Source organism: Ursus arctos, unplaced genomic scaffold (assembly GCF_023065955.2).
Source record: "Ursus arctos isolate Adak ecotype North America unplaced genomic scaffold, UrsArc2.0 scaffold_12, whole genome shotgun sequence".
In the NCBI taxonomy this organism is placed as follows: Eukaryota; Metazoa; Chordata; class Mammalia; order Carnivora; family Ursidae; genus Ursus; species Ursus arctos.
In genome coordinates, this window is record NW_026622786.1 from 54255218 (window position 1) to 54281296 (window position 26079).

Here is a 26079-nt window from a genome sequence, read left to right on the forward strand (position 1 = left end):
GTAAGCAAAATGATCATGGACTATAAAATATTAAAACCTTTAGACCAACTTAAGAGGGATCATTTTAATATTACTGACATGAATGCCATTTTGCAGTCTCTGTAAGTGGAGGCAGGCCTTTAAATGGGTAGCCATGTTTTAGTCTACCATTTTTGAGTACCGGTGACTACTATTTATTGAGGACCAGTAATTACTATGTTCCCAACACTAGGATCAGCAGATCTTTATAGCAGCTCTGCAAGATAGCTATTACCATTGTCATTATAGATAAGGAACAAAGACAAAAAATGTTAAGTAACTTGCCAAATACACTGCTACTTAAGTGTCAGAGCAGAGATTCCAGCTAAGGACCAGTCTAACTTCAAATAGTATGGTTTTTTCATTGTTCCGTGTTGCCTCTTCCTACAACAAATTAAATCATCTAGTCGTCCCAGTTTTTAGATTCAAACATATGAGGCATAACTGAAACCACTTCAACCAATCTAGTATATTAGACTGTATTTAGGATCTTTAACAAGCCAGTGATGAGTTTGCGTGGAAAGTTCTGGGATTCCCTGTTACTTCCAAAGGCCACCTGCGTGATGCAGGGCAATAACCCTGGCAGGACTCCTCCAAAGCTCATGTGAGAATAGAGCTGAGCCAGTTTCCTGAGCCATTCAGTAGAGCAGCTAACTTCCACTGTGATCCCAAGAATTTCAGAATATGAAGTTAGCTCTTAGAAAAGGCTTAAGATCTCTTCTCTCTTATACTGTGAAACTTGATTATAATGTGTAGCTGGGTTTCAGTGGTTTCAGTCTCTTTTAACTTCATAAGTTTTAGAGGATCATAATGGGAATTTGGAATGTTTATTATTTCCAAACCAGAGGAAATCTTTCTTCTATATATTCTGTGCCAGTGGTGTGAATTTTTTTTCAACCTGTAATTTCCTAGAATTGACTAGAATTAGGCTTTACAGAGTTGGCTTTCACCAAGTTTTGAGAAATGAGGAAGGGAAAATTGTAGAATAAATAAGTAAATTGCCACTTTAATAATGAGAAAAAATTTTCTGAAAGTATTGTTTCCTTCCCTAAATATTTAGTAAGACGTTAAAGTTATATTCCATGTGTTGAAAGTTATCTCCTTTCAGTTATCTAGTATATGCCAATTCTTTGTGTGTTTATGCATGACCAGCCTTAAAACTATTTTCTAGTATTTTAAGGCATTAAAACTGACTTGCCCATTACCAGGTTTTCCCTAAGGACTGAGTGTTTGTTCATGCATAAAGGAGATCCTATGACTAAATCATGTTTTAAAATTTCTAATAAGCATTGATTGTATGTTGTGGTTTAAATGAAAACTGAATTTAGATTAAGTAAAATATGTAATAGCTATAAAAATATATATTAGAATATATGTCATCTTCCATTTCTGTTTCTTGGCAAGAGCTACATTAGCTTTTATATTTCCTGAGGTATTCAGATCTTCATTAGCTTTTCAACTAATTTTTTTTGAAGTATTATTGCCTGAAAAATCTATTGAAGCTTATTTCCTTTATAATTTGAGTTTGAGTGTTTTTACTGAATGTTTTTCCCTCTTCTCTCTCTGGTTCATAATATATGTATTTTTTTATTTTGGTGGTTTGGTTTTGTTTTTGACTAAAGATGATGTACATCAACACATTTATATATATATATATAATTGTTTTGCTGAGTTAATAACTTTCAACCCTTTTTATTTATACATTCATTTTACAAGGACTTTGCTAGTGTTTTTGACATCTCAAACTAATTTGCTTTATGCGTTGCTTATCTGGGGATCTAGCCTTAGCTCTTTATAGAAATTTCTACTTTACTTCTTTCTTTTACTATGCTGTTCTGCAGAATTGTTTAAATTTTAAAATGTTGGGGGAATCTATAATATTAGAAATTATATAATATAAAAATAATTCCCACAATATGTATGAGATTTGTTTTATTAGGTACTTAACGAAAATAAGAACAAATTACTTGTTTCACGATCAAAAGAATGTCCTTCAGATTCTCTTAAAATTTTCCTGGAATAGTTAAGATAGACAGTATCAGGAAAATTCCAACATTTATGCTGTTGTTGCCTTTACGAGTCAGTCCCCTAGTTCTAGTTATTTTTCCATGTCACTGCTAGCTTGTTTAGCACCAGTCGCAGTCTTTATTACAGGCAGAGCAGTATGATTGTAAAAATAACATGCTAGTGTTTTAAATAAATAGACATCTGACACACATTCTTAAGGCTTTATGTAACATTCAGGGGAAATTAAAACATACACAGTAACATGAAAAGGTACAGAGATTTTCATAGTTTTAGAAAGAACTGGACAGTGCAAATGAGGGAATGCTTTGATAGAGTATATGAATAAAGGAGGCTCTCCTCTGCTAAATACAGATTTCTTAAACAGAGGAAGGCTTTCTTTCTTTTTTCAGTTACTTAGGAAGTAAGCCTAACTTCACTTTCCTTAATAATATTGGCTTTATGACTCTTAGAAAAATAATGAGATGAAAGGTCCTTTTTCTGTTAGATTTGGATGTGAATTTTCATAATTATTCTTAATTTGTTATGCTGAAGATTTAAAACATGACCATTCAATGGGTTGATGCAGAGGGAATGTCACATTATCGTCACATGGTAAGGCATGAAATTTATTTACTTTACATAATCAACCTCTACTTACAACAACTTGATACAAATATTCCTAAGTCAATAGATGGCATTATATAGTACTTAGTATTTTCATTTTTTCTGGAAATATTAAAAAATACCATCATTGTTTGTCTATGACCAGTACTTCCAGTAAACAAAATGTTTTTGAAAAGAATGTAAGCAAATTGTAGAACAGTTGCCAAGATATGAAATCTAGACACTTAGCTTTAGTCCAAAACATATTTTATCTGTTTTGAGAATAATCGTGTAGGTTGCAGTATGCATATTTGAAATGAAATGTAACCATCTGAACTTTACATTGTTCAAAAAGTTGATTGTCTCAGCTGTTTGTAATACAAAATATTTCAGAATTTCTAGCTGTGGCCTTCAAAAGAAAAGCACAAACTTTAACATTTCTGTTTTCTTTAGCTAACTTACTGTCTTACATTGTAAAATTCATCTGGGTTATAGGATTTTAAAGTTTTCAAATTCTTGGACTACAGGACAAATTTTAAGCTCTTTCTGTTCTAAGACTATAAAATAGTTTGATACTGCCTTTTCATTCTAACCACCCACGGAAGTATTTTTTAACTTAAAAATATGTTGTTCTTTTCCCCACTCAGTCTTGAAAAAGTATTTATCATATCAGCCAAATACTTTTACTCCCTAGAAGACTACTACCCTTTTAGTTTCTTATAACTTAACATTAAACAGTATCTTTTTTCAAACAAATACTTTGGTTTTTAAAGCACTGAAGTTTGAAGTCTAGACATGATGAGTTTTAGAAGAAACAACAAAAATTCCTTCCTGTGCCTTAAAGTTCTTGATTTAGCTGGAGATTAAAAAAATGGAGATATTAGTTTTGGTGACACAAATCTACATTAATGTACAACTGTGTCCTTAGCTCTTGATGAGAATTCACCTATCATGTATGTTGTATGTCGTTCATGCCTTTCCTATTAATAATGTTAATACCCTTGTCTTACACTATTCATCACTGTTTTGGGGATACGTTTTGACTGCTTACTTGAGATTTGTCTAGGATTTAAGGAAAAACAAACTGATTTATTACTTTTCAAAGCCTTTTAAATAATTTCTTACACAATTAAAATTTTTGTATACTTCTCTAGAAATATGATCATCTTTATCTTTTAAATAATCAGTAAAAAAAAAATTAACCATAGATTCGAACTCACTTAATAGCAATTATGTGTTTAAGAGGTGTAAATAACTTGCTATCAGACATTACGAATATCCAGGTGCTCCGTATGTGCTGATGACAACAAAATTGAAACGAAAGACTGTAATAATTCTGACTGGTTTTCTCTGCAGAAGATATTGATTATTTGTGTGTGGTGAGAGATTTGGAAAATTCAATTAAAGGAGTTGTGCAAAGGTTTCATAAATTTTCCTTCTACAGCATGTACACAGACATTGTTGCGTATTAAATCAATGCAGCACTTCACAATATATTTTCTTTGAAACATAAAAATAAATAACATTTAAACAGTTCTGCTTACTACAGAAACAAATTTTATTTTCTGTGAAGCATTTAGTCATGTGCTATCACTGACTCATACACATTTGCCAGCTGTAACAAATTTTATAGACATTTTCTCCAGAGACATATCTCACATACTATGAATTTTTAAATGAGCAAATGGTGAAGAAGGGATGTCAGCAATATAAAAATTGATCAGTTAAAAGATAAAAGCATAAGTAAAGAGATTTGTATGGTAGTCTTAATAGGTTTTATTAAATAAAAATACTATAAAAAGACAGTAATGAACAGACTGAAGACTAACCGTTCCTGAGGTGGAGAAAAATTATTCTGGCACATTTAGTAGAAATTGGTTTTATGTCACCTGACAGGTGAACATTTTTTTCCCCCATTTTAACTCTTAAAGTAGTCAGAAAAGCTCCTCAAAAAAAGAGCGGTTTATGTATTAAACACATATATAGACTAATAAAGCAGATATTTGTATTGTTATATAGCTAATTATATAGTTAAAAGCAGGACTTCTGTAAAAGGTATTGGGTGATTTTTCCTCCAGCTCAGACCTCACACAGGAGGAAAGGAGGCATCTGAATGCACAGTGTTCGCACCATGTGACTTCAGCCTCTGGAATCTCCCTCTTTGTGAACTTCAGGCCTCTCTACTGCTTCTCTCTACCTGGATTGCTCTTTCTTCCATCTCTGTCTAGTAAATTCCTGCTTATCCTTTAAGGTCAGCCTCAGATGTCGGATCCTCTGTGAAATTCCCCCCAGCTCGCCGAGCTAAAGCTAAAGTGCTCCGTCCAGCCTTCTGCAACACTTGTCTGAATGGTTATAAATGTATTAGTTGTAGTGTTGTCCTGTATTCTAATTGTCCGGTTACAGGGCTCCTGGGCTCCTCCTTGGCAAACAAACAAAAGTCGTATCTCTATATTATAGCCCCAGAGCCTAGCATAGAACCTGATAGAAGGCCCACAATGCATGTTCAATGAATGAGTAAAAACAAATGTCACTCTAAGAATTTTTTAAAGGAATTTAAATATTTTCAAATACTTATAAATCACACTCTCCTTCCACGCCTCATCCCTTTAATATTTACTGAATGCCTACTATGAGCTAGGCACTGTTCTAGCACGAGGGATACAGTAATGAACAAGGCAGACATAGTCCTGCCCTCAGGCTTGTAGAATCTGTCACAAAAGACAAATAATTATAATAAAGCATAAGCATACATTATAAGTTTTTGGCACTTTTTATCCTAATTTCTTAAATGTACATTCTGAACCAGAATTGGACAAATAAGATGTTGAAATGAGAATTTATAACCCCAAAGCTATTCGTAATGTAAAACAGAACTTTACGTTTAGGTTCTTTAATTTCATTTGATTAAGCATTTATTCTACATCATATACTGTGACAACTTACTTTGAACTGTTTTCTGAAAAAAAAATCTTTCTTTCTTATAGAATTATATCATCTTGACAGCTATGAATTCCTTAAAGGCATTTTAAACTGAGGTAGGGTTTCACCTTTCTAATTAAGGTTAGCCTTGTTAAATTTCACTGTTTTGTTCAGGTGGAAACATTTTATTTATATTATCAAATTTGGTACTGTCTATGAAGAAAATAGGGACATGAGCTTTGGAGGTGTTTTTGAAATTAAAATCTTTTTTATCAATAATAGGACAATCTGACAAGATGTGTGAGTGAGAGGCTGATTGAAATAACTGTTGAGCTCATCAGCCTAGCTTTAAAAGTCAAAAAGCTCATATTTTTAGGTGACTGTATAGAGGGCTCTTAATTTAGCACCTTTAGTATAAATAACTAGGTACTGGCAGGTGGGTTATAGTTTCTGTAGGACACATGTAACTGAACAAGATATAACAAGTCTATGAATTTAGAAATGTGCTGAATTAAGTAAATAATTATATATTACTTAGTGTATCTTTCCTTCAAAACAGTTCCCTGTAGACTCAGCAATATAAGTGAAAATGATAGATTTATAACTAGGTTCTTATATTAGCTAGACGCAATATGAGTGATCACACTAATAATGTGATATTAGTGTCTAACGAACCTGTAACTGAAGGTTCACATTCAGAACTAGCCTATCCCAGATTTAGTGGCATCAGTATTAATTAAGATTCTTAGAAGCTAACCAGATGTTGCCTGCTATCTCTTAGGAAAAATTAAGGCAAAATAAATTCTATACTGAAAATACATTTCTTTGGAAATGGTATTTCAAATGATTAGTATTAGCTTCCTAACTAATGGTTTTAAAAAATATTTGCAAAGCATCTTATATACAAAATTGTGTCACTTTTCATTCATTAAAATGTTTGTTCTGTTGTACGCAACAACTGATAGTTTATAATAATAGCCTACATTTATAAAGCACTGTCAATGTGCCAGGTACTACTGTAGGCACTTTATACAGATTCCATTCAACCTTTTCAACAACTTACGTGATATACAGTTATTGTCTTTATTTTATAGGTGAGGAAACTGAGGCACAAAGAGGTTAATAACCTTGTCCTAGAATTATATCAGCAACAGAGCCAGGATACTAACCTGAGGAGGCTAGTACCAGGGTCTTTGCTTTGCCCACTCATAATAGTAAACTGTGGTCGTCAGGTTTCACTGCTGATGAGAGGTTTTAGATCCTATTAAGTAGAAAGGATCTAATATATATACATATACACACATACTCCTCATAGGGTTAAACATTTTGTACAATTTCTGGTCCATGGCAATCCATCAGACAACTATTAGATGGCAATCATAAATACATAGTTGCAGTTACACATCTGGCTAATAACATACACATTTAATATATGATGGTCTCATTCGTGAACTTTGGGGAACTCAGAGTACTGAGAATAGCTCTGTGTTCCTGGATTCTAATAAAGATTAGAATGTTAGTGTTCGTCTGAGTCTTTAATATGAGTAGTACTTACAAAAAACTTGCAAGAATGAAGGTTGACCTACCTCTCAACTTTGCTTTTAGTGGGAAGCAGAGGAGAGAAATAACAATGAAATGAAAGTGGACTAAACCTTTGAGGCATTTCCCTGGGTTCTTTTGACTCTGTTTTCTTCTTCCTCTGGGCACTTTCTTCATGACCTCACCCATTCCTTCACTTTAGTTCTCACCTTAGTGCAATTTATGGTTTCCAAATGAATTTTGACCCTCTTCCTGAGCTATAAACCCACAATTTCAGCTGCCATACAGTGTCCCCCAAATATACTGATTTCATCTTTTCCCCCAAAAAAATTCTTCCTCATTCTATCTTTCTAGGGATTACATTCATCCAGTGATAAGGCTCAAAACCTCAAAATTCTGTCCCTTTTATGTGCCCCCATATGCAACTGCTGCTGGGTCAAATCACTTCTAAAAATGTCTACCTCTCCCTCCCATGCCCCCTGCACTAGTTTATTCCTTCATGACCTCTTATCCAGCTTATCCTCCCCATTGTAACCTGCCTCTCTGCCGCTTGGTCCCTTTTCCCTACAGCCTGTCCTGCTACTGGACAAATTATGCTTAAGATATCTACCATATTCACAGTAAAATCCAAATTTATACTAACATTCAGAACTCTCCCTAACGTGACCACAGCATACCTTGTCCTTGTGCCTTAGTCACTCCAAATTATGTACCATTCTTCAGGCACACTCCTTGGAGACAACCTTTCTAATTCCCTTATCTTTGTTCTTGTCTCTCCTCTGCTTGACATATGTTTTCCCCCATCATTATCAAAAATTTACCCATCTTTCAAAACCTGCTTATAACTCATCTTACACTAGGCTTCCTCAGATCCCTCTTTTCCATGTTCTCTCATTGTTCCTTTTTTGTGCATTTGTCATTGCTGTCCAACTGGTATGACGAAGGGAGGGTTTTAAACTCTGATTTTGTCCTGTGCCCTAGAAACCTCTGACAGGCACAGTACTCGTGATACCATTGTGGCCAGCTTCCCTGTCTGCACGTCAGTTCCTGCCCTCTCTCACACTGAAGTGATTATTCTTCCTAACCTTTATTGTTCAGTGGGGGGAAATAACCCATACAAATTCACTCCCAGAGCCTTTAACAAGCAAAGCCTTTATAAAATAATGTTAGGATAAGAGAGTCAGTAAGAGAGGCAGCAACCTGTGGGCCACAGACAGGACAAAGACCAGCAAAAGGGTGGGGGAAGCATGGTTTGGGCTAATATTAACAGGGGATACTGCAGGAGATACTGGAAAAATATATCTAGAAACAACTGGATAAATCACTTGGTTAACAAAAGTATGATGCTTAGTATAAACCTAGCACTTGCATAATGCCAGTCTTCTAAAACCTAGTGACCAAGCTAAAGATACAAGATTTATATTCTATACATGAAATGATAATAATGGAAGGCGAGCTATGATAAGCAATACAAGTTCAGATCCCTCTTCTTTCCAGGATTCTGCCCAATAGCAAGCACAAAAAAGGATGAGTACTTTGGGATCAAAGTGTCAATTTGATTAGTGGAGGACTTGATAACCTCCAACATGGCATGTCCTCTGGCAGAAGCTTAGGGTAACTAATGTGGAGTGTGCCTAAGGCAGAAGTGGGACGTCCTCTCTCCCACGCTGAGTCTAAATCATGAGCCCTGTGAATCTCAGTCTTGAACCTGAGGAGAAAGCTGGATCTTTGAAATAAACCCCATGTCCATGTGCCTCTACAATAGTAAAGACCACAGATCTGCCTATGCTTGATTGCAGATGAGATCAATAGAATGGGCTAGTCTTACAGCACGAAATTAGGAAGCACAAAGACCCACTGGACTTGAGAGTAGACAGGGAAAGCGTGTTGCGTAAGAAGAGTGACAGGTAATATTACTAGTAAAATGTGAATTAATGTTCTGGGACTTTGGCCAATCAAGTCTGTCACTCCTGCATGGGGTAGAGAAAGCAGAAGAGTTGACAGTTCCTTCCTCTTCAGATTAAGGAGTATAAACATTCCTCTTTAAGAACCAAATGAAGAATAAGCAATAGTATAGGAATATACAGCAAACATAGATCACCTCAGGATAGAGTGATTAGGTCATTATTTAAGAGTTCAAGATTTTAAAATCAATTTTAGTTATTCCACTCTACATTATCTCTGACAGAGGACCATCCAGACCCTAGTAATGGAAACACTGTACTTTACTAGGAAGCTTGAATTTGAGAAATGGGTCATTCTGATAGGCTGTATAAACATCCTAGGCAGAGAGAACACGAACAAAAAGGCAGAAAAGCAGAATGACTGAACAAGTAGGTTCGACCACATCATTGACAATTATGATCACCAGGCTTAATAGGTTCAGACTTTATTCATTAGGCAGAAGTAGACCAGTGAAGATTATTAGGGAAGTAACAATCCAAAATATGCTTTAGAAAGAATATAATTGCTGTATGAACGATAATTCCTGTCAAAATACTGCTCATGAATTGCATCACCATATCTAAATTGCTTTTCGTGTTCTGAGACATTCATCTCCAGAACCAGTACGGCAGTGTAGAGATAATATACATGCTACTGTATTCTTGTGTTGTGACATTAATCACACTGACCACAGTATTTGTTTCTGCTGGATCCTGAATATGGCATCAGAATCTTCCTCAACACACTTCTAGCAGCCCTGATCAATTGATGAAACTGCTTTGCATGGTCTGGCATTATAACAGAGAACAGGATTTGGATTACATGTCCAGCATCAGCTCTGTTATCTACTTAGAGCTCTGTGGCCTTTACTAGGCACTTGGGTCCCCTAAACCCTAGTTATAAAATGGGACTGATATTTACCTTGTGGGACGGTATAAAATAAGCTTAATAGCACCTCCCCCACGTAACTAATGAGTCTTACTTTCCTGTATAGTATTGTCATTTGTGTATCAGTAACCTATAGGGATATTAAGTGAATACTAGAGTACTTAAAATATTCTATAGGAATTCAAACCAGACTCAAATTGGCAAGAGTTGGTGGTTGTCAAGTTGGCAACCTACCTTCTTCTAGGACAAGAATATATGTGGACTCTCATGAATAGGGAAATATAGAAGCCTACCATGAATTACTTCTTAATAGATGCCAATGTAAGCATGGGAGGGGTATTTCAGGAGTGAAAGGTCCACGTGCCCTAAGGGAAATATGCCATCACTTGCCAATGCCTGCTCTCCTCAAAGACTTTCTGTCACACGGAGGTCCTAAACCAAACGACAGGAACTTCTGCCACCACTAGGAGGCCCCAGAAGGACATGCTCTGACTAGGAATGCCAGTAAATACGGTATCTTTTTTGGGGGGGCAGCTGTTGGAGAAAACACCTGCTGAGAGGCCCTTAAGGCTTATAGACAAAAGGCATGTAGATTTTGGTGTTTTCCGCAAGTAGGTCATGTAGGAGTTTTAGAAATCTCTCAGAAGTATCTCAAGATTGATCTTCACATAAAGTGAAGAGTGTGATGTCTGAGTAGCCCTACTGACAATTATTTGTGAAGGTGAATCTTGTTAGAAGACCCAAAAATAAGCAAATAAGAGATTACCAGTATCTAAACTAGGTACCAAATTACAGGGTAAATGGGTGTTTAAATCATTTAAGTGGTGTATGAGATGCATGTTAACTTAGAAACTAATTCTTGATTTAATAATCATCTTTTATATCCTGCAGGCATTTAGAAGAAATGCACTTACTATGAACACCAACTTTTTCTGCACCTGCCTGATCGTATTTAAAGGAACAGAAGAAATGTTTGTAATTAATCTGCCCAGTAAATACCAGATCATAGCACTAGGCAGGTGCGTGTCTAGATAAAATTTCTTGCAGCTAATTTAAACTTTCTACACACACCAGTAGATAATCTCAATGTAAATAATACATTTCTTCTTGACCCTTTAATGTAAGCCAACAAGTAGAAGAGGATATTAACTCCTATTCTGTATCACATACACTTCTGTATGTTTTTAGCATTTGTGGATAGATTTAAAGCATTTATGAAAATGGCACTTGGGCAAAACTATGTTTTAAAACTCAGATTACATTTAATGGTGAGTGGAATTAGGTACCACCTTCCCATGTAAAGCCCCAAATGCGTATTAGATTCTTTTTAAACTTTTAAAATTTTTCTAGACGTTTATTGCGTAGCCACTATCTCAGGAATGAGTTTTTATACTCTTTCTATGCTTATACAGAAAAAATATTTTCAAAGTTTTAAAATTCTCACACCTTTTATAAAATAGTGGAATGCATTTTTCAGTACATATATATTTTTAAATATGAACTTGTTCTTAAACTAAACTACACAGACTACTGAATTTAAAGAAAAGACCTTTTTTATGGGGTATGTGATCACCTCCAAATTATTTTGAAGGATTGATTTAAATTTCTGTTTTTCTGTGGTGTTATTTTGTATCATCCCTGTACTATCGCCAAATAAAGGGGACGTGGGAATCACAGGATGTGTTATAAATTGATAACATGTTTTTTTAAAACCTCTGTATTTTTCTTTGACCATCTCTACAGGGGAAAAAAAATGCTATTCCCTTGGTACTTGCCCTAAGTCTTGGCAAAATTCGTATATTACTGTATCATGTAAATAAAAATACTATATGAAAAATCTGAAACAAAATTTAAGTTTGAAAATAACTGATTTTCCATTTAGAGAATCTTCAGACTTACCTCTTAAAATGAAAATGAGTTTTTAAAAACTATTAAATGACATTGATACTAAATAGTAACCCAATTAACTATTAAACCTAATTCCCTTCACTAATGATTTTATTGGTACTATTTAAATAAGATTTTAAAGAAAATCTGTCTGCTAAATATTAAGAACACTTTGTGATACAGTCCTTATAATAGGACATTACCTAAATATACCAAAAAGGGTAATTCTTTTGTGTTCTAGCATTGAAAACTAACCTTAGGATGTAAGGCAAAGCATAGAAAGAAACTTAGGAAATAAAGGGTTAAGAAGTAGATTGGTTGCATATGTAATGCAAGTTATGTAGGTATGTGCTTAATGCTATTAAGTCAGTTACTGTATGTTTGACCTCAATACACTAAGCTTTTGCCTTTCAGAACAGCTGGGTCTGCTAAGAATCATTTCCCAGTTCTCTTCATTGTAGATCAGATGACTCTCGCTTTATCACCCTTGGAGGCCACATGAAGGACAAAGCAGAAAGATCCACACACAAAACTAATGTTTATATGGGGGGAAGGGGGGTGTGGCATGGAGGAAGGCGGGGGAGATACACTTGGCCCTGATCTTCCAATGAACATAACAGAAGAGAGACCAATTGAGACTTGAAACCCCTGTGTTACTCCAACCATTATTTAGCTACATCCTATCCATCTTTTACTCTTTGTATTGAACAGAAAGGCTCCTTTGGCTGCCTTGACTTTTGTAAATGTTTCACTCACTTAGTTGTGGTTTATCATTTGGACAGAATGCTACATCTGGGATTTTTCTCCCCTCCTTAACGCCTCAAGGGAAAATGGCTTCTGTATGCTTCATATTTGATACATGAACGTACACCCTGTTCTCTTCATTTTAAGAAGCAAGCCTAAGTTTATTGGTAACAGACAACTGCATTTCTCAGAAACAGCCCTTCCCTCTAAAATGAACTTGAAAATAACTTAGAAGCGTTCATTTCTTGACAGGTATATTAGTGAAGTAACTGAGAAATCTTCAGTATTTTTGCATTATCTAAATATCTTTACATTAAAACATCCCAATAACCCAGAGTGTAACTGAGAGAGAGAAGTACTTTGGAATTACCCATTTCTGTGATCTTAATTCATCAACGGACATTTTTAGTATTTTGGAACCTAATCCTTCAAAGTGGAATCTTCTTAAATTGGTTTCTAATGGATATGAGATACTTGACTTATAATTGCTGCAAATCTCCATAAAAGCTACAGTGTTAATATGATTAAATTATCTGGGGAAAAATGTGTATTTAGAGGATTTACCTACAAGATACCTTGATTATGGGTGCATTCTACTTTATTAGTATTTATATGATATACTTTTATTTTCAAATAATGTTTCTTTGCTCCAGTTATTTAGAAGTCAGAACTTCCTCATCACTGATTTAAATCAACATCCTGTGTTAAACCCATGTATGCTATTACAAAAAATAAAAAAACAGAACTACACCAGCCAGCCAAGATGCTGACATTTGGGCACAGTGATTACAGATGGTGACCATGGACAGCGATGTTCCTGCTGATTCGGCAGTGATTCAAGGCTGCTTTTCTGTGCTGACCTGCCCTTTGAGTCTTTATGCACATTTGCTTTGAGAAAGAAATACTTCCTGATTTTTGCTTTGTCTAAACCTACTTCCTTTATCAGACTTACAAGCACATACCTTCTTGTGGCCTGTGGCTATCCCATGTCTAGAACCAGATTTTCTTTGTGTATATGTGCTCACTGTTTTAAAATGTATCACCACTTAGTCAATATATTTTAATGGATGTCTTATGAAAGAAACATATTCATTAAAAACATAGGTTGATGTGAAAATAATTGTTTTATTCTTAACCACAGAGACTAAAGAGAACACATCTTTTTTTCCCCCTGCCCTCCCAAAAGAACAATCTTTACATAAGAAACTGTAACACAGGGACACCTGGGTGGCTCAGTCGCTAAGCATCTGCCTTTGGCTCAGGTCATGATCCCGGGGTCCTGGGATCCAGCCCCCAGTTGGCTCCCTGCTCAGTGGGGAGCCTGCTTCTCCCTCTCCTACTCCCCCTGCTTGTGTTCCCTTTCACTGTTTCTCTGTCAAATAAATAAAATCTTAAAAAAAAGAAAAAAGAAACTATAACATACATTATTTTTACCAATTAAATATGATAGTAAAGATGAGCTTCTCCTAATATAGAATGATACATTATTAACAGAGCCAAGTTAACATGAAACATGATATGAATCAATGCTTATGGAAGTGATAATCTTGAGCTACTTAAAAAAGATCAAAAGGATGAAATCCTGTATAAAACCATTCAACTTAAACAGAATGATCCTAAAAGTTTAGAATTAGTGATCATGAGTAATTAAAAAAAAATCACTCAAACCACTTAAATTCAATAAAATTCACTGTTTAATTGCATTCAAGTAAGTCAGCATTTTTGGAAATAACATGGTCTAATCTCTCTCCCTTGTTATAAAGAAATCAAATTTGTACATGTAATAAGGCGTGTTCAAACTTCAAGCACTTTAAATTGCCTTCTCACAGTAATTAAACATTTAATCCCTGAGATATAATTTCTAAAGAATGAAATACACATTACTTGCATTCTAAAATGTAAGGAAAACTAAATTTAAATACCAAAATTAGTGATTTCTTTAAAAAGAAGGGCTTGATTCTCCCAGTAAGCTCACCGGATTTGCAGATTTTTTTTTTAAGACAACAAATTGTAGAGTACATTTCCTGAGTAAACACTAGGATTAAGGGAATTTTCTCTTATTTTCCCACTTGGATAACTGAATATTAATAAAACCACGTCTTGGCCACTTCATGTTTAGAAAATAAAAGCCTCCAATGGGCTTGAGTCCCCTTATATATTTACTTTGCATAGACAACAATGACTTTCCACCATTTTTTCCCTATCATTTTGTGATTCTCAAAATGATAATTTCATTTATACATAGCAAAAAAGTTCAAAAAAACCTTTAAGCACTGTTAATATTTTCACATCTGTTTGTGGAGATAGAGCTAGTTGATTTTCTTCTGATTTCTTCCATTTTTGGAGTCCCACATGATTATAATGTTAAAGTATACCAAGAAGAACAGGAAGTTCAAGCAAGATACAAAACAAACCAATACAGAAAATAAGTCCGGCAATTTCTGAGGAGGTTCCAGTGTGACAGTTATCAGTGTCAGAAGTACCATACTGATGACTGAGATAAGAAACTACAAGGAGGGAAAAGGACATTATTGAGTAATATAAAAGATAAAATGTAAATATACTGGTAACATTTACTTATAGCTGTAAGTGAGCAGAATTGAAAGTGAGGGGTGGGGGTCCAGTCTCTTCTACTGGTGGATCTCAACCTAGGCCACATGTTAGAATCATCTGGGGGTAGGTATAAAAATCTCAATGCCAGGCCACACTTCAGACCAATTAAATCAGAGTTTTCTGGGGTAGGCCTCAGGATTTAAAAGCTTTCCAAGTGATTCCCATGTGTAGCCAAAGCCTTAGAACCCCTATCATACTTAATACCACCCAAGAACTAACCAAAGTTCTCTGGAACAGACAATATTGCTAGTGAGGGTTAAATTCAGGGTATGCTCCAGGGCCTTGAGTTCCTATAGGATATAAAGTTCTAAGCTAATCTAAGAATCTGTCTATAAAAAAGCCTTCTATGGCAAATAGAAAATTATATTTCATATTCATGGAACACTGTCAGTGAGCTAATGCCGCAGTAAGTCATGGTGGAGCGTATGAAAGAAAATGTAATCTTCTGGCCTCAAAGAGTTTTCAATTTAATTAGGGGAATGCATGAACTAATTAAATAAAATCACAAGGTCACATTTTATTAAATGCCAAAATGAATAGAAAAAATACTTCATTTATTGTAATTGTGTAGCAGCCAGTTTTCTTTAGCGCACTGTATAGAACTTTCTGCAATGATGGAAATGTTCTACGCCTGTGTACAGCAGGAGAGTAACTGCTAACCACATGTGGTTATTGAGCATTCAAAATATGCCTATTGTGACTGAGCTGAATTTATTTTATTTAATTTTAATGTTTAAATTTTTAATGTGTCTAGTGGCTACCATATTGGACAGTTTTTTTTTTTTTTTTTAAGATTTACTTATTTATTATTTGAGAGAGAGAGAGCGTGTGCACAGAGAGGAGGCATAGGGGGAGAGGGAAGAGAACCTCAAGCAGACTCCCTGCTGAGCACCAGGGCCCTGGGATCATCGCCTGAACTGAAAGCAACAGTGGGATACATAACCGATACATAACCGACTGAGCCACCAGGTGCCCCTACCGTACTGGAGAGTTTAGCTTTAGACTGTGAGCTCCTTTAAGATGAGGACCAGCCAGATCTTATTCAGTTCACCCTGGCATAGCACCTAAGTACGCAGAAGCTGCTTAAGTAAATGTAGAAAGCAAGCAGTGAGAAATCATAGTGACCTTCGTGCAGGAGGTGGGACATAATAGAACCCTGAAAGACGTTCTAAAGGCTATAACAGGATTTAAAGATATGAATAGAGTAGTACAGTGCTCATTCCAGATGGAAGCCTGGGAAGGACAGTAACCAAAAGGGCTCACAAACAGGTATAAACAGGCCAAAAATATCCTCCAAAAGGAAAATCCCTGTCAACCTTGGTGAAAAATGAAAACTTCTGAAGTGAAATCATCAAATTTAAAGTTTCGAAATTAAGGGGCACCTGCATGGCTCAGTCATTGAAGCGTCCAACTCTTTGATTTCAGCTCAGGTCATGATCTCATGGTTGTGAGCGAGAGCCTTGCATCAGGCTCTATGCTCAGCACAGAGTCTGCTTTAGATTCTTTCCCCCTTGCCTTCCCTCTCCCTTTGCTCCTCCCCCCGCTTAAATAAAGAAAATCTTAAAAAAAAAGTTTCAAACAAGAAATATGGCACTGGTTGAAATGTCATGACACTATGATCCTGAATCAGTGTTAAGGGGCATGTTAAAACTCCTCCTGCTTTTTTTCTGTTTTAATTTTTACTTTAAAGATTTTATTTATTCATTTGAGTAAGAGCGAGAGAGAGCATGAGTGGGGTGAGGGACAGAGGGAGAATCAGACTCCCTGCTGAGCAGGAAGCCTGATGTGGACTTGATCCCAGGATCTGGGACCATGACATGAGCCGAAGGCAGATGCTTAACTGACTGAGCCACCCAGGTGCCCCCAGATGGCACCACTTTAGATAACTACCCTGTGTCCTCACCACCATGTCCTCCACTCCATAAAAGCCAGGGGTTAAGATGCAGAGAATGGGCAGAGACTATTCAGAAGATAACAGCTGCATAGTAACACCTGGATCATCAGTCCACCAGCCTGGTTGTCCCTATCAGTAAATTACCCTGAATGAACAACTGTATGCCAACAATTAGATAACAGAGGAAATGGACACATTCTTAGATACCACTGAGGGGCACCTGAGTGGCTTAGTCAGTTAAGTGTCTGCCTTCTGCTTGGGTCATGATTCCAGGGTCCTGGGATGCAGCCCCACATTGGGCTCCCTGCTCAGGGGGCAGACTGTTTCTGCCTCTTCCCCTGGCTCTACCCCCTGCTCATGTTCTCTCTCTCAAATAAATAAATATAATCTTAAGAAAGTAAGAAAAGGAAGAAAGAAAAGAAAGACACCACTGAAACTGTCTGAAGAAATATAGACAGTCCAGGGGCGCCTGGTGGCCTGACTCTTGATTTCTGCTCAGGTCATAATCTCAGGATCCTTGGATCGAGCCCATCAGGTTCTGAGCTCAGTGCAGACTCAGCTTGTCTCCCTCCCTCTGCTCCTCCCCCCCCCAAAATAAATAAAAACAAAACAAAACAAACCCCAGGAAGTCCAAATTGACCTGTAACAAAGAAACTTAATCATTTTTTAAAGTCCCACAAAGACAGGCCCAGGCACAGATGGCTTCACTGGTGAATTATGCCAAACGTTTATAGAAGAATTAATATCTATCCTTCATAAATGCTTCCAAAAAGTAGAAAAGAAACACCTCCCAACTCATTCTATTAAGCAAGCATTAACCCTGATACCAAAACCAAACAAAGACTTCATAAGGAAAAAAACCCTAAGACCAATATCCCTTATGAATATAGATGTAAAAGTCTTCTATAAAATACTGGCAAACGCAGAGGGGAGGGCATGGGAAGATGGGTGAAATGGGTGAAGGGGCTTAAGAGGTACAAAGTTCCAGTTATAAAAAAGATAAATCACAGGGATTAAAAGTACAGCATAGGCCTATTTTCTTCACAATTTGGAGATTTTTCTTTGGAGCACTTGGCTGCAAATGAATGCATGACTCAAATAAAAGGTTGGAGAAATAACAATGTTACCTTTTTTTTTTTTTTGTAAGTGGGTTCCACACCCAATGTGGGTCTCCAATTCAAGACAGAGAGATCAAGTGATATGCTTAACCAACTGAGCCTGCTAGAGGCCCCAACAAAGTTACCTTTAAAAATTAAGATAGTTTGGGGCAACAAGCTGGCTCAGTCGATAGAGCATATGACTCTTGATCTTGGGGTCATGAATTGGAGACCCACATTGGATGTGGAGTTTACTTGAAAGTAAAAATAAATAGGGGCGGGGCACTGGATGGCTCTGTCGGTTAAGCATGTGCCTTTGGCTCAGGTCATGATGCCAGGGTTCTAGGATCAAGCCCTGTGTTGGGATTCCTGCTCAGTGGGGAGTCTGCTTCTCCTCCCTCTGCCCCTCCCCCCAGCTTGTGCTCTCTCTCTTGCTCTCTCTCTCAGGCACGTGCTCTTCTCTCAAATAAATGAATGAAATCTTTGGGGGGGAAAAAAAAAGATGTTTGCTATCTGCTGGCTAAGACAAAAATAAACTTTAAAAAAATTCTTTTAACTTCAAAAAATAAATAAAAAAAATTAAAGTACAGCATAGGGAATGTAGTCAATAAATACTGCAGTAAATTTTTATCATGAAGACAGTAACTATACTCACTATGATGAGCATTTCATCAAATCGCTAGGCTGTACACCTGAAACTAGCATAATCTTGTATGTCAACTATACTTCAGTTAGAAAAAAATACCAGCAACCCAAACCAGTGGCATATAAAAAGGTTTACATATCACGATCAAGTGGGACTTATCCCAAGAGTGTAAGCAAGATTAGTTCAACATACAAAAATCAATCAATAATATACTATATTAATAGAATAAGGGAAAAAATACATGATCATATCAGACAAAGGAAAAATATTTTTCATAATAAAAACACTCAATAAATTAGGAATAGAAGAGAACTTCCTCAACTGAATAAAGGCCAGCTATAAAAAGCCCACAGCTAACATCACAGTTAATGGTGAAAGACTAGATGCTTTTCCCCTAAAATCAGGAAGAAAAGATGCTCACTCTTGCCACTTGTATTCAACATTGTACGGGAGGTTCTAGCCAGGGTAAGCAAGGAAAAGAAATAAAAAGCATTCAGACAGGAAAAGAAGTAAAACTATCATGATTTGCAGATGACATAATCTTGTATGTAGAAAATCAGAAGGATTCCACTAAAACTTAAAACATGGAATACAAGTTCAGCAAGTGTATTTGTATACAGTGACAATGAACATTATAAAAATGAAATTAAGAAAATTCCATTTACAAAAACATCATAAAGAATAAAATACTTAGAAATAAATTTAACATAAGTGGAAGACCTGTACACTGAACACTACAGAATACTGTTGAAGAAAATTAAAGAATATCTAAATAAATGGAAATTCATCTATGTTCATGGATTTGGAAGACTAAATCTTGTTAAGATGACAATATTCCATGAATTCATATACAGATTTAAAGCAATCCTTTTCAAAATCTTAGCTGGGTTTTTAGAGAAACTGACAAGGTGATCCTAAAAATAATATAGAAATGCAAGGAACATAGAATAGCTAAAACAATCATGAGAAAGAACAAAGTTGGAGGAATCACATTCTGAATATCAAAACTACAAAGCAACAGTAATCAAGACTGTAGTACTGGAATAATGATAGACATATAGATCAGTGGAATAGAATTGAAAGTCCAGAAATAAACACTTATATTTAAGATCAGTTGATTTTCAACAAAGGTACCAACACAATTCATTGGTGCTGGAAAAACTTCATAAAGTTGGACTCCTACCTCACACCAAACACAAAAATTAACTCAAAATGAATCAGTGATCTAAAGATAAAACTCTTAAAAGAAAACATAAGGGTAACTCTTCATGACCTTTACACAATGGTTTCTTAGATATGACATCAAAAGCATAGGGGCACCTAGTTGGCTCCGTCAGTACAACACACAACTCTTGAACTCGGGGTCATGAGTTTAAACCCCACACTGGGCATTAAGCTTACTTTAAAAAACAAAAGGCACAGATAACGAAAGAAAGAAAGATGTTGGGTTTCATAAAAATCAAAAAAAACTTTCATGCTGCAAACAATATCATTAAGAAAGTGAAGGAAATCTACATAATAGAAATATTTCCAAGTCATGTACCCAGTAAGGGACCTGTATCACAAATGTATAAAGAACTCTTACAACTCAAAAATACAAAGACAACCCAATTAAAAATGGGCAAACGATATGAATAGGCATTTCTCCAAGAATGATATACAAACGGCCAGTGAGCACATAAAAGATGCCCAACAACACTGGTAACTTGGAAAATACAAATCAAAATCTCAATGAGATACCATTTCACTCACACTAGAATGGCTATCATAAAAAAGACAATAACAAGTGCTGTCAAGAATGTAGAGAAATTGGAACCCTCATATATTGCTGGTGGGAACGTAGAAGCATGTAGAACTTTGGTGAACAGCTGCACAGTTTCTCAAAATGTTAAACACAGAATTACCACTCCTAAGGATACGCTCAAGGGAAATGAAAACAATGTGCTGATAAATTTATAAACAAATCTTCACAGCAGCATTATTCACAACAGCCAAAAAGTGGGATCGACATAATGCCCATTAACTGATGAACAGATAAACAAAATGTGGTATATCCATTAAAATGGAATATGTATGGCAATAAAAAAGAATGAAGTATTGATGCATGATACAACACAGATGAACCTCAAAAACACGCTGAGTGAAAGTAGCCAATCACAAAAGTCTTAATCTTTTAAAAAGTAGGCTCCATGTCCAGCGTGGAGTCCAACATGGGAATTAAACCAACAACCCTGAGATCAAGACCTAAGCCGAGATCAAGAGTTGGACGCTCAACTGACTGAGCCACCCAGGCGCGCCGACTACATTTTCTGTGATACCATGTTATGGTTTGAATTGTGTCCCCAGAAAATTCATATGTTGTAGACCCAGTCCCCAATGTGAGTGCATTAGGAGACAGAGACTTTAGGATGGTTAAATTAAGGCTAAATGGAGGTCGTAGGGGTGGAGCCCTAATTTGATATGACTAGTGTGCTTATAAGAAGAGGAAGAGCCACTGAAGAACTCACTACACACCCACACAAAGAAGAGGCCATATAAGGACACAGCAAGATTGCCTGTAACCCAGAAAGAGGCCTCACCAGAAACCTTGGATGAGGCTCCTTGATTTTGGACTTCTAGCCTCCAGAACTATAAGAAAATACATTTCTGTTGCTTTAGACCCCCAGTCTGTGGTATTTTGCTATGGCAGGCCTAGCAGACTAATACATTCCACTTATATGAAATGTCCAGATTGGTAAATATGTAGTTACAGAAAGTATATTACTGGGTTGTGTCCAAGGCTGGAGTTTAGGGAGGAATGGGAAATGGCTACTAATGGAAAGAGGGTTCCTTTTTGGGGTGAGGGAAATAATCTAAAATTAGATTATGGTCATGGCTGTACAACTCTATGTACATACTTAAAACAATCAAATTGCACACTTTAAATGGGTGGATTTTATGGGTGAATTTATGTGAATTATATCTCAAAAAAGCTATAAGAGAAAAAGATACTACTTTTTTTTTTTTTTTTAACAGTGCCATGCTAAGTATCATTCCTTAAAAACTGAACAACTTGTGGCACAGTTGGTTAAGTGTCCAACTCTTGATTTTGGCTCAGGTCATGATCTCAAGGTTGTGAGATGAAGCCCCACACTGGACTCCTCGCTGGGCATGAAGCCCGCTTAAGATTCTCTCTCTCCCTCTCTCTCTGCCCCTCCCCACACAGCGCTCTCTCTCAAAAAATTTTTTAAAAATTAAAAAAAACTGAACAACTTACCAAATATTGTATAATTCTGGGAAGAAATGTAAAACATGGAAGATATTTCCTAACAGAAATGGAAAAGGATTTCAACTGCAGTTCTTCTTCAGAAGTCTTTTCAAATATTGAAAAGGAAACTGCGCAAGCTATAAAAAATGCCATTGTTGTCACAACTGAGGGCATTAGGAGTTCATCCTTCAATAGAAGAGGCAGCATACTGTAAGGGAAAACAGAAAAAACATCAAAAGAGAATTGCTAATTCAAAACATAATCATTTTGTAAAAAATTTCTAAATGAGTTTATGAGAACTCTACAGAAAATATATAAATATTAGTTTGACTCACCTAAATGTTGATACAAGTAAAAACCAAGTAGACATAAAAGGAATTTCACTTAAAACTAAGCAGACTGGTCTAAAATGATAAAGAAAAAATATTTTAATCTTAGAAAACAATTTCAATTCTTGTGAAAAATATAAAAACATTTTATCTGTCTGATCTTCGGGGTAGCTAAACAAACAAACAAGAAACAGCCAGTAAGGTCTCCATATGGATCACTGGTTCATTTTTTCATATCAATCCAAACTAAGTGAGTCTAAACATAAACAAGGTATCAACTCCTCCTAATAACTACTTCTTTCAATATTCTATTAATGGAACTTTTTTTATCATACAGCAACATACAGAATGGATCAGATAAACAAATTCAAACATTCAGAGAAAGAGAGCTTTTTCGTGTTTCATCCTTCTTGGGAAATAAATTAATTCCCAGTAACGTGGTTTCAAACTTCCTTTTTTATGATCCTCCATGTTACATATTACTAATCTAAGTTAAAAACTAAAGTTATAACAGACAGGATTGTCCTCTGCCACTAAAGCGAGAACAGAGACAAAGGAGAATTATAAGAGTTAACAAGCTGATAATGGTAGAAGAAAAGGAAACAACAAGTAGGAAGCAGCCACATGAAAAGAGCAATAGTATAGGAAGCAGAAGCATAATGCCAATAAATGGAACCACTGGCTTTATGACAGAGTTTAGGGTCATAGGTCCCAATTCTGGGACCTACTTACTAGCAACGCTGGTCTCATTACCCTCTGGATTCTGCTGTGGCAATGCTCAAGAAGAAGGGGACGCAAGTCCTAGTCCCATCTCTGCCACTTACTGAATGTCTGACCTTGAACAAATGATTAATTTAACCATCTTTCTTAGGTGTAAATGGAGATAGTAGTAATACCTTGTATTGTCACATAATTGAAAGAACTCTTGTATCAAATTTTTTAATAAAATAACTTTTTACTAATGATGGCAGTTGTTGAATACTTATTGCTATTATTATTGTTATTATTATTATTTTGGGTCTCCTTATTTTAAAAGATTTGAGCATTCTCCTCCTTTCTTAGAAGGATGACTTTTAGGGGCACCTGAGTGGCTCAGATGGTTAAGTGTCTGCCTTCGTCTCTGGTCATGATCCCAAGGTCCTGGGATCGAGTCCCGCATTGGGCTCCCTGCTCCGTGCAGAGCCTACTTCTCCCTCTCCTTCTGCCATTCCCTCTGCTTGTGCTCTCTGGCTCTATCTCTCTGTCAAATAAATGAGTAAAATCTTTAAAAAAAAAAAAAAAGGAATGACTTTTGCCCATATCAACCAGCATATGAGATGTAAGGCCTGGGATTACAAACATTGAAAACTACCAAACTAAAAGAAAATACTAGAGGACTTTCAATTTCCCTACTTGCTGCTTTTTAAATCAGAATGTATTTATGTTAAAAACATGCGTGCACATAGTAGGTACTCAATAAACATTATTTTCTCTTTCTGGGTCTTAACACTTTCCCATTTATTCATTCAATATTCATTTACTAAATACAAGTATTTATTGAAACTTAGGTACAACCATTGTTCTGAAAGGAATACAAAGAGGAACGTAACCCAGCCTTTGCCCTCAAGATACTTAGTATTTATATTTAAGCAGCAGAATCCCTTGCATCCTCAATCTCTTCTCTGAAACTTTTCCTTCACCACCTTGTTGAAAACAAATCCTGGCTCCCTTCCCCTGAGGAAAATGCTGCCCCTCAGCCCTCTCAACCTTACCTGTTTTGTTGTTGTTTCCATAGCCTTGAAACAACTTGACCCAGACGGAGATAACCTCTTTGCTCTTTATCACTTCTTCCACATCAGTTCTCCCCCTCTCCACCCTAACAATCTCCATGGCCTCAGGCTCCATCCCTGGTAGTCTTCATCTTTGTCATCATCCACCAACCACAAGGGTCACTTCCCTCATTACTCAGCCATTTCAACGCCTTACTCACTCACTCTCGACAACCCTACTCATCTTCATTCCTGGCAATTTTTACAAAGACGATCTTCCAACACCGTGACTCCTCATTTGCTGGAACTCCTCTCTTCTAGTGATCTACACCTTTCGGTTATACTCAGGACTGTAACCCCTCCATAATTACAATGCAGCAACTGCATCCTGACCACTATCTCCTACCTTTTCAGCACTCCAGAACTCCAACAATCTTTTGATCCCATCAAGATCTTCAACCCATTATTCCTACCACCTTTCTCACTTTGCCTCACTTCTTTGGCTGTCTTTTCCCCTTCTTAACCAGCTTAAATTCTAAGGTAAACCATTGAAATCACTCCCATGCATTCACTCTCAAGCCCTGAGCAAGCCCATTATCCTCACTAGACAAAACCACAAACCTGGAAAGACCCAACTCTTCACCTGTAACTTATTCCAACCATACTGAGCAACTGCTCTTGAGGAAAATATTTACCCACACTAACTGTTTCCACTTTAAAGATTTATTTATTTTGAGAGAGAGAGAGGGGAAAACGGGCTTGGCGTGCAGGAGCCCGAGGCAGGGCTCATCTCAAAACCCTGAGATCAAGACCTGAGCCAAAACAGAGTCAGATACTTTGACTGAGCCACCTAGGTGCCCCTGTTTTCACTTTAAATACATGATCATGATATTCAAGTGTCTAATAACTACCATATATTTCTCTAGTCTGTTCACACTGTCTCTTGAGAAATATAACCCACACCTTCTCATAATCTCATAATCCCAACAGCTCCAACCTGCTCTTGCCTAATGACCTTGCTTTCTACTTCGTTAAGAAAATTGAGGCAATTAAAAGAACTTTCACAGATGCCACCGTCACATCTACTCTCTTCCCAGCATCTGTACCAATATACCCCGTTGCTTCTTTTTATGAAAATGAACTACTCATGCATCTGTCCAAAGCCAGTCCTTCCATTTGTGCTCTGGGTCCAATCCCATCTCCCTTTCCAAGTGGTATTGCTCCAACAACTCTTACCTCTCTCCTGTATCATCAATGTTCCCTCTCTACAGACCACTCTCACACCATTACCTCTCCTATCTTAAAACCTTAAACAACAAGACTCACTTGACTCTCATTTCTCTACCAATTATTGCTCTTATTTTTTCTCCCCTTTTCAGCAAAGCTCACCTAAAGAACTGTCTACCTCACACCATATATAAAAATTAACTCAAAATGGAGCAAAAACCTAGATATAAGAACTAAATCCATAAACTTCTTAAAAATAACATGAGAGTAGAAGGGGCGCCTGGGTGGCATAGCGGTTAAGCGTCTGCCTTCGGCTCAGGGCGTGATCCCGGCGTTATGGGATCGAGCCCCACATCAGGCTCCTCCGCTATGAGCCTGCTTCTTCCTCTCCCACTCCCCCTGCTTGTGTTCCCTCTCTCGCTGGCTGTCTCTATCTCTGTCAAATAAATAAATAAAATCTTTAAAAAAAAACAAAACAAAACATGAGAGTCTTTATTACCTTGGATTTGGCAATGGTTTGTTAGATATGACACCAAAAGCCCAAGCAACAAAAAGAAATAAAAGATAAATTGAACTTCATCAAAATTAAAAACTTGAAAGTTTTTAAAACCATAAAAATTGCTCAACATCACTAGTTATTACGGAAATGCAAATCAGAACCACTTCATACCCCGTAAGATGGGAGGGGAAAAAAAGGAAAATAACAAGTGCTGACAAAGATGTAGAAAA

At 36.5% G+C, this 26079-nt stretch overlaps 2 protein-coding genes across 14 annotated transcripts in view; one reads left to right on the forward strand and one right to left on the reverse strand.

Annotated features, from left to right (window-relative positions):
• ITGB3BP (integrin subunit beta 3 binding protein) overlaps positions 1–13666 on the forward strand; it is a 61873-nt gene extending 48207 nt beyond the window's left edge. For 2 of the 3 annotated variants that reach the window (XM_057310609.1, XM_057310610.1), the window contains exons 8-9: positions 5613–5663; positions 10810–13666. In XM_057310609.1, coding sequence (XP_057166592.1) covers positions 5613–5662 — 50 coding nt within the window. In that variant the 3' untranslated portion in view covers position 5663; positions 10810–13666. The remainder of the gene's footprint in view (positions 1–5612; positions 5664–10809) is intronic. The other variant, XM_026497925.4, reaches the window with a different exon arrangement.
• ALG6 (ALG6 alpha-1,3-glucosyltransferase) overlaps positions 13655–26079 on the reverse strand; it is a 58418-nt gene continuing 45993 nt past the window's right edge. For all 11 annotated transcript variants that reach the window (XM_044383789.3, XM_044383780.3, XM_026497928.4 and 8 more), the window contains 3 exons: positions 22382–22450; positions 22056–22254; positions 13655–15056 (listed from right to left, as the gene is read on the reverse strand). In XM_044383789.3, the coding sequence (XP_044239724.1) occupies positions 14859–15056; positions 22056–22254; positions 22382–22450 (466 nt within the window). In that variant the 3' untranslated portion in view covers positions 13655–14858. The remainder of the gene's footprint in view (positions 15057–22055; positions 22255–22381; positions 22451–26079) is intronic.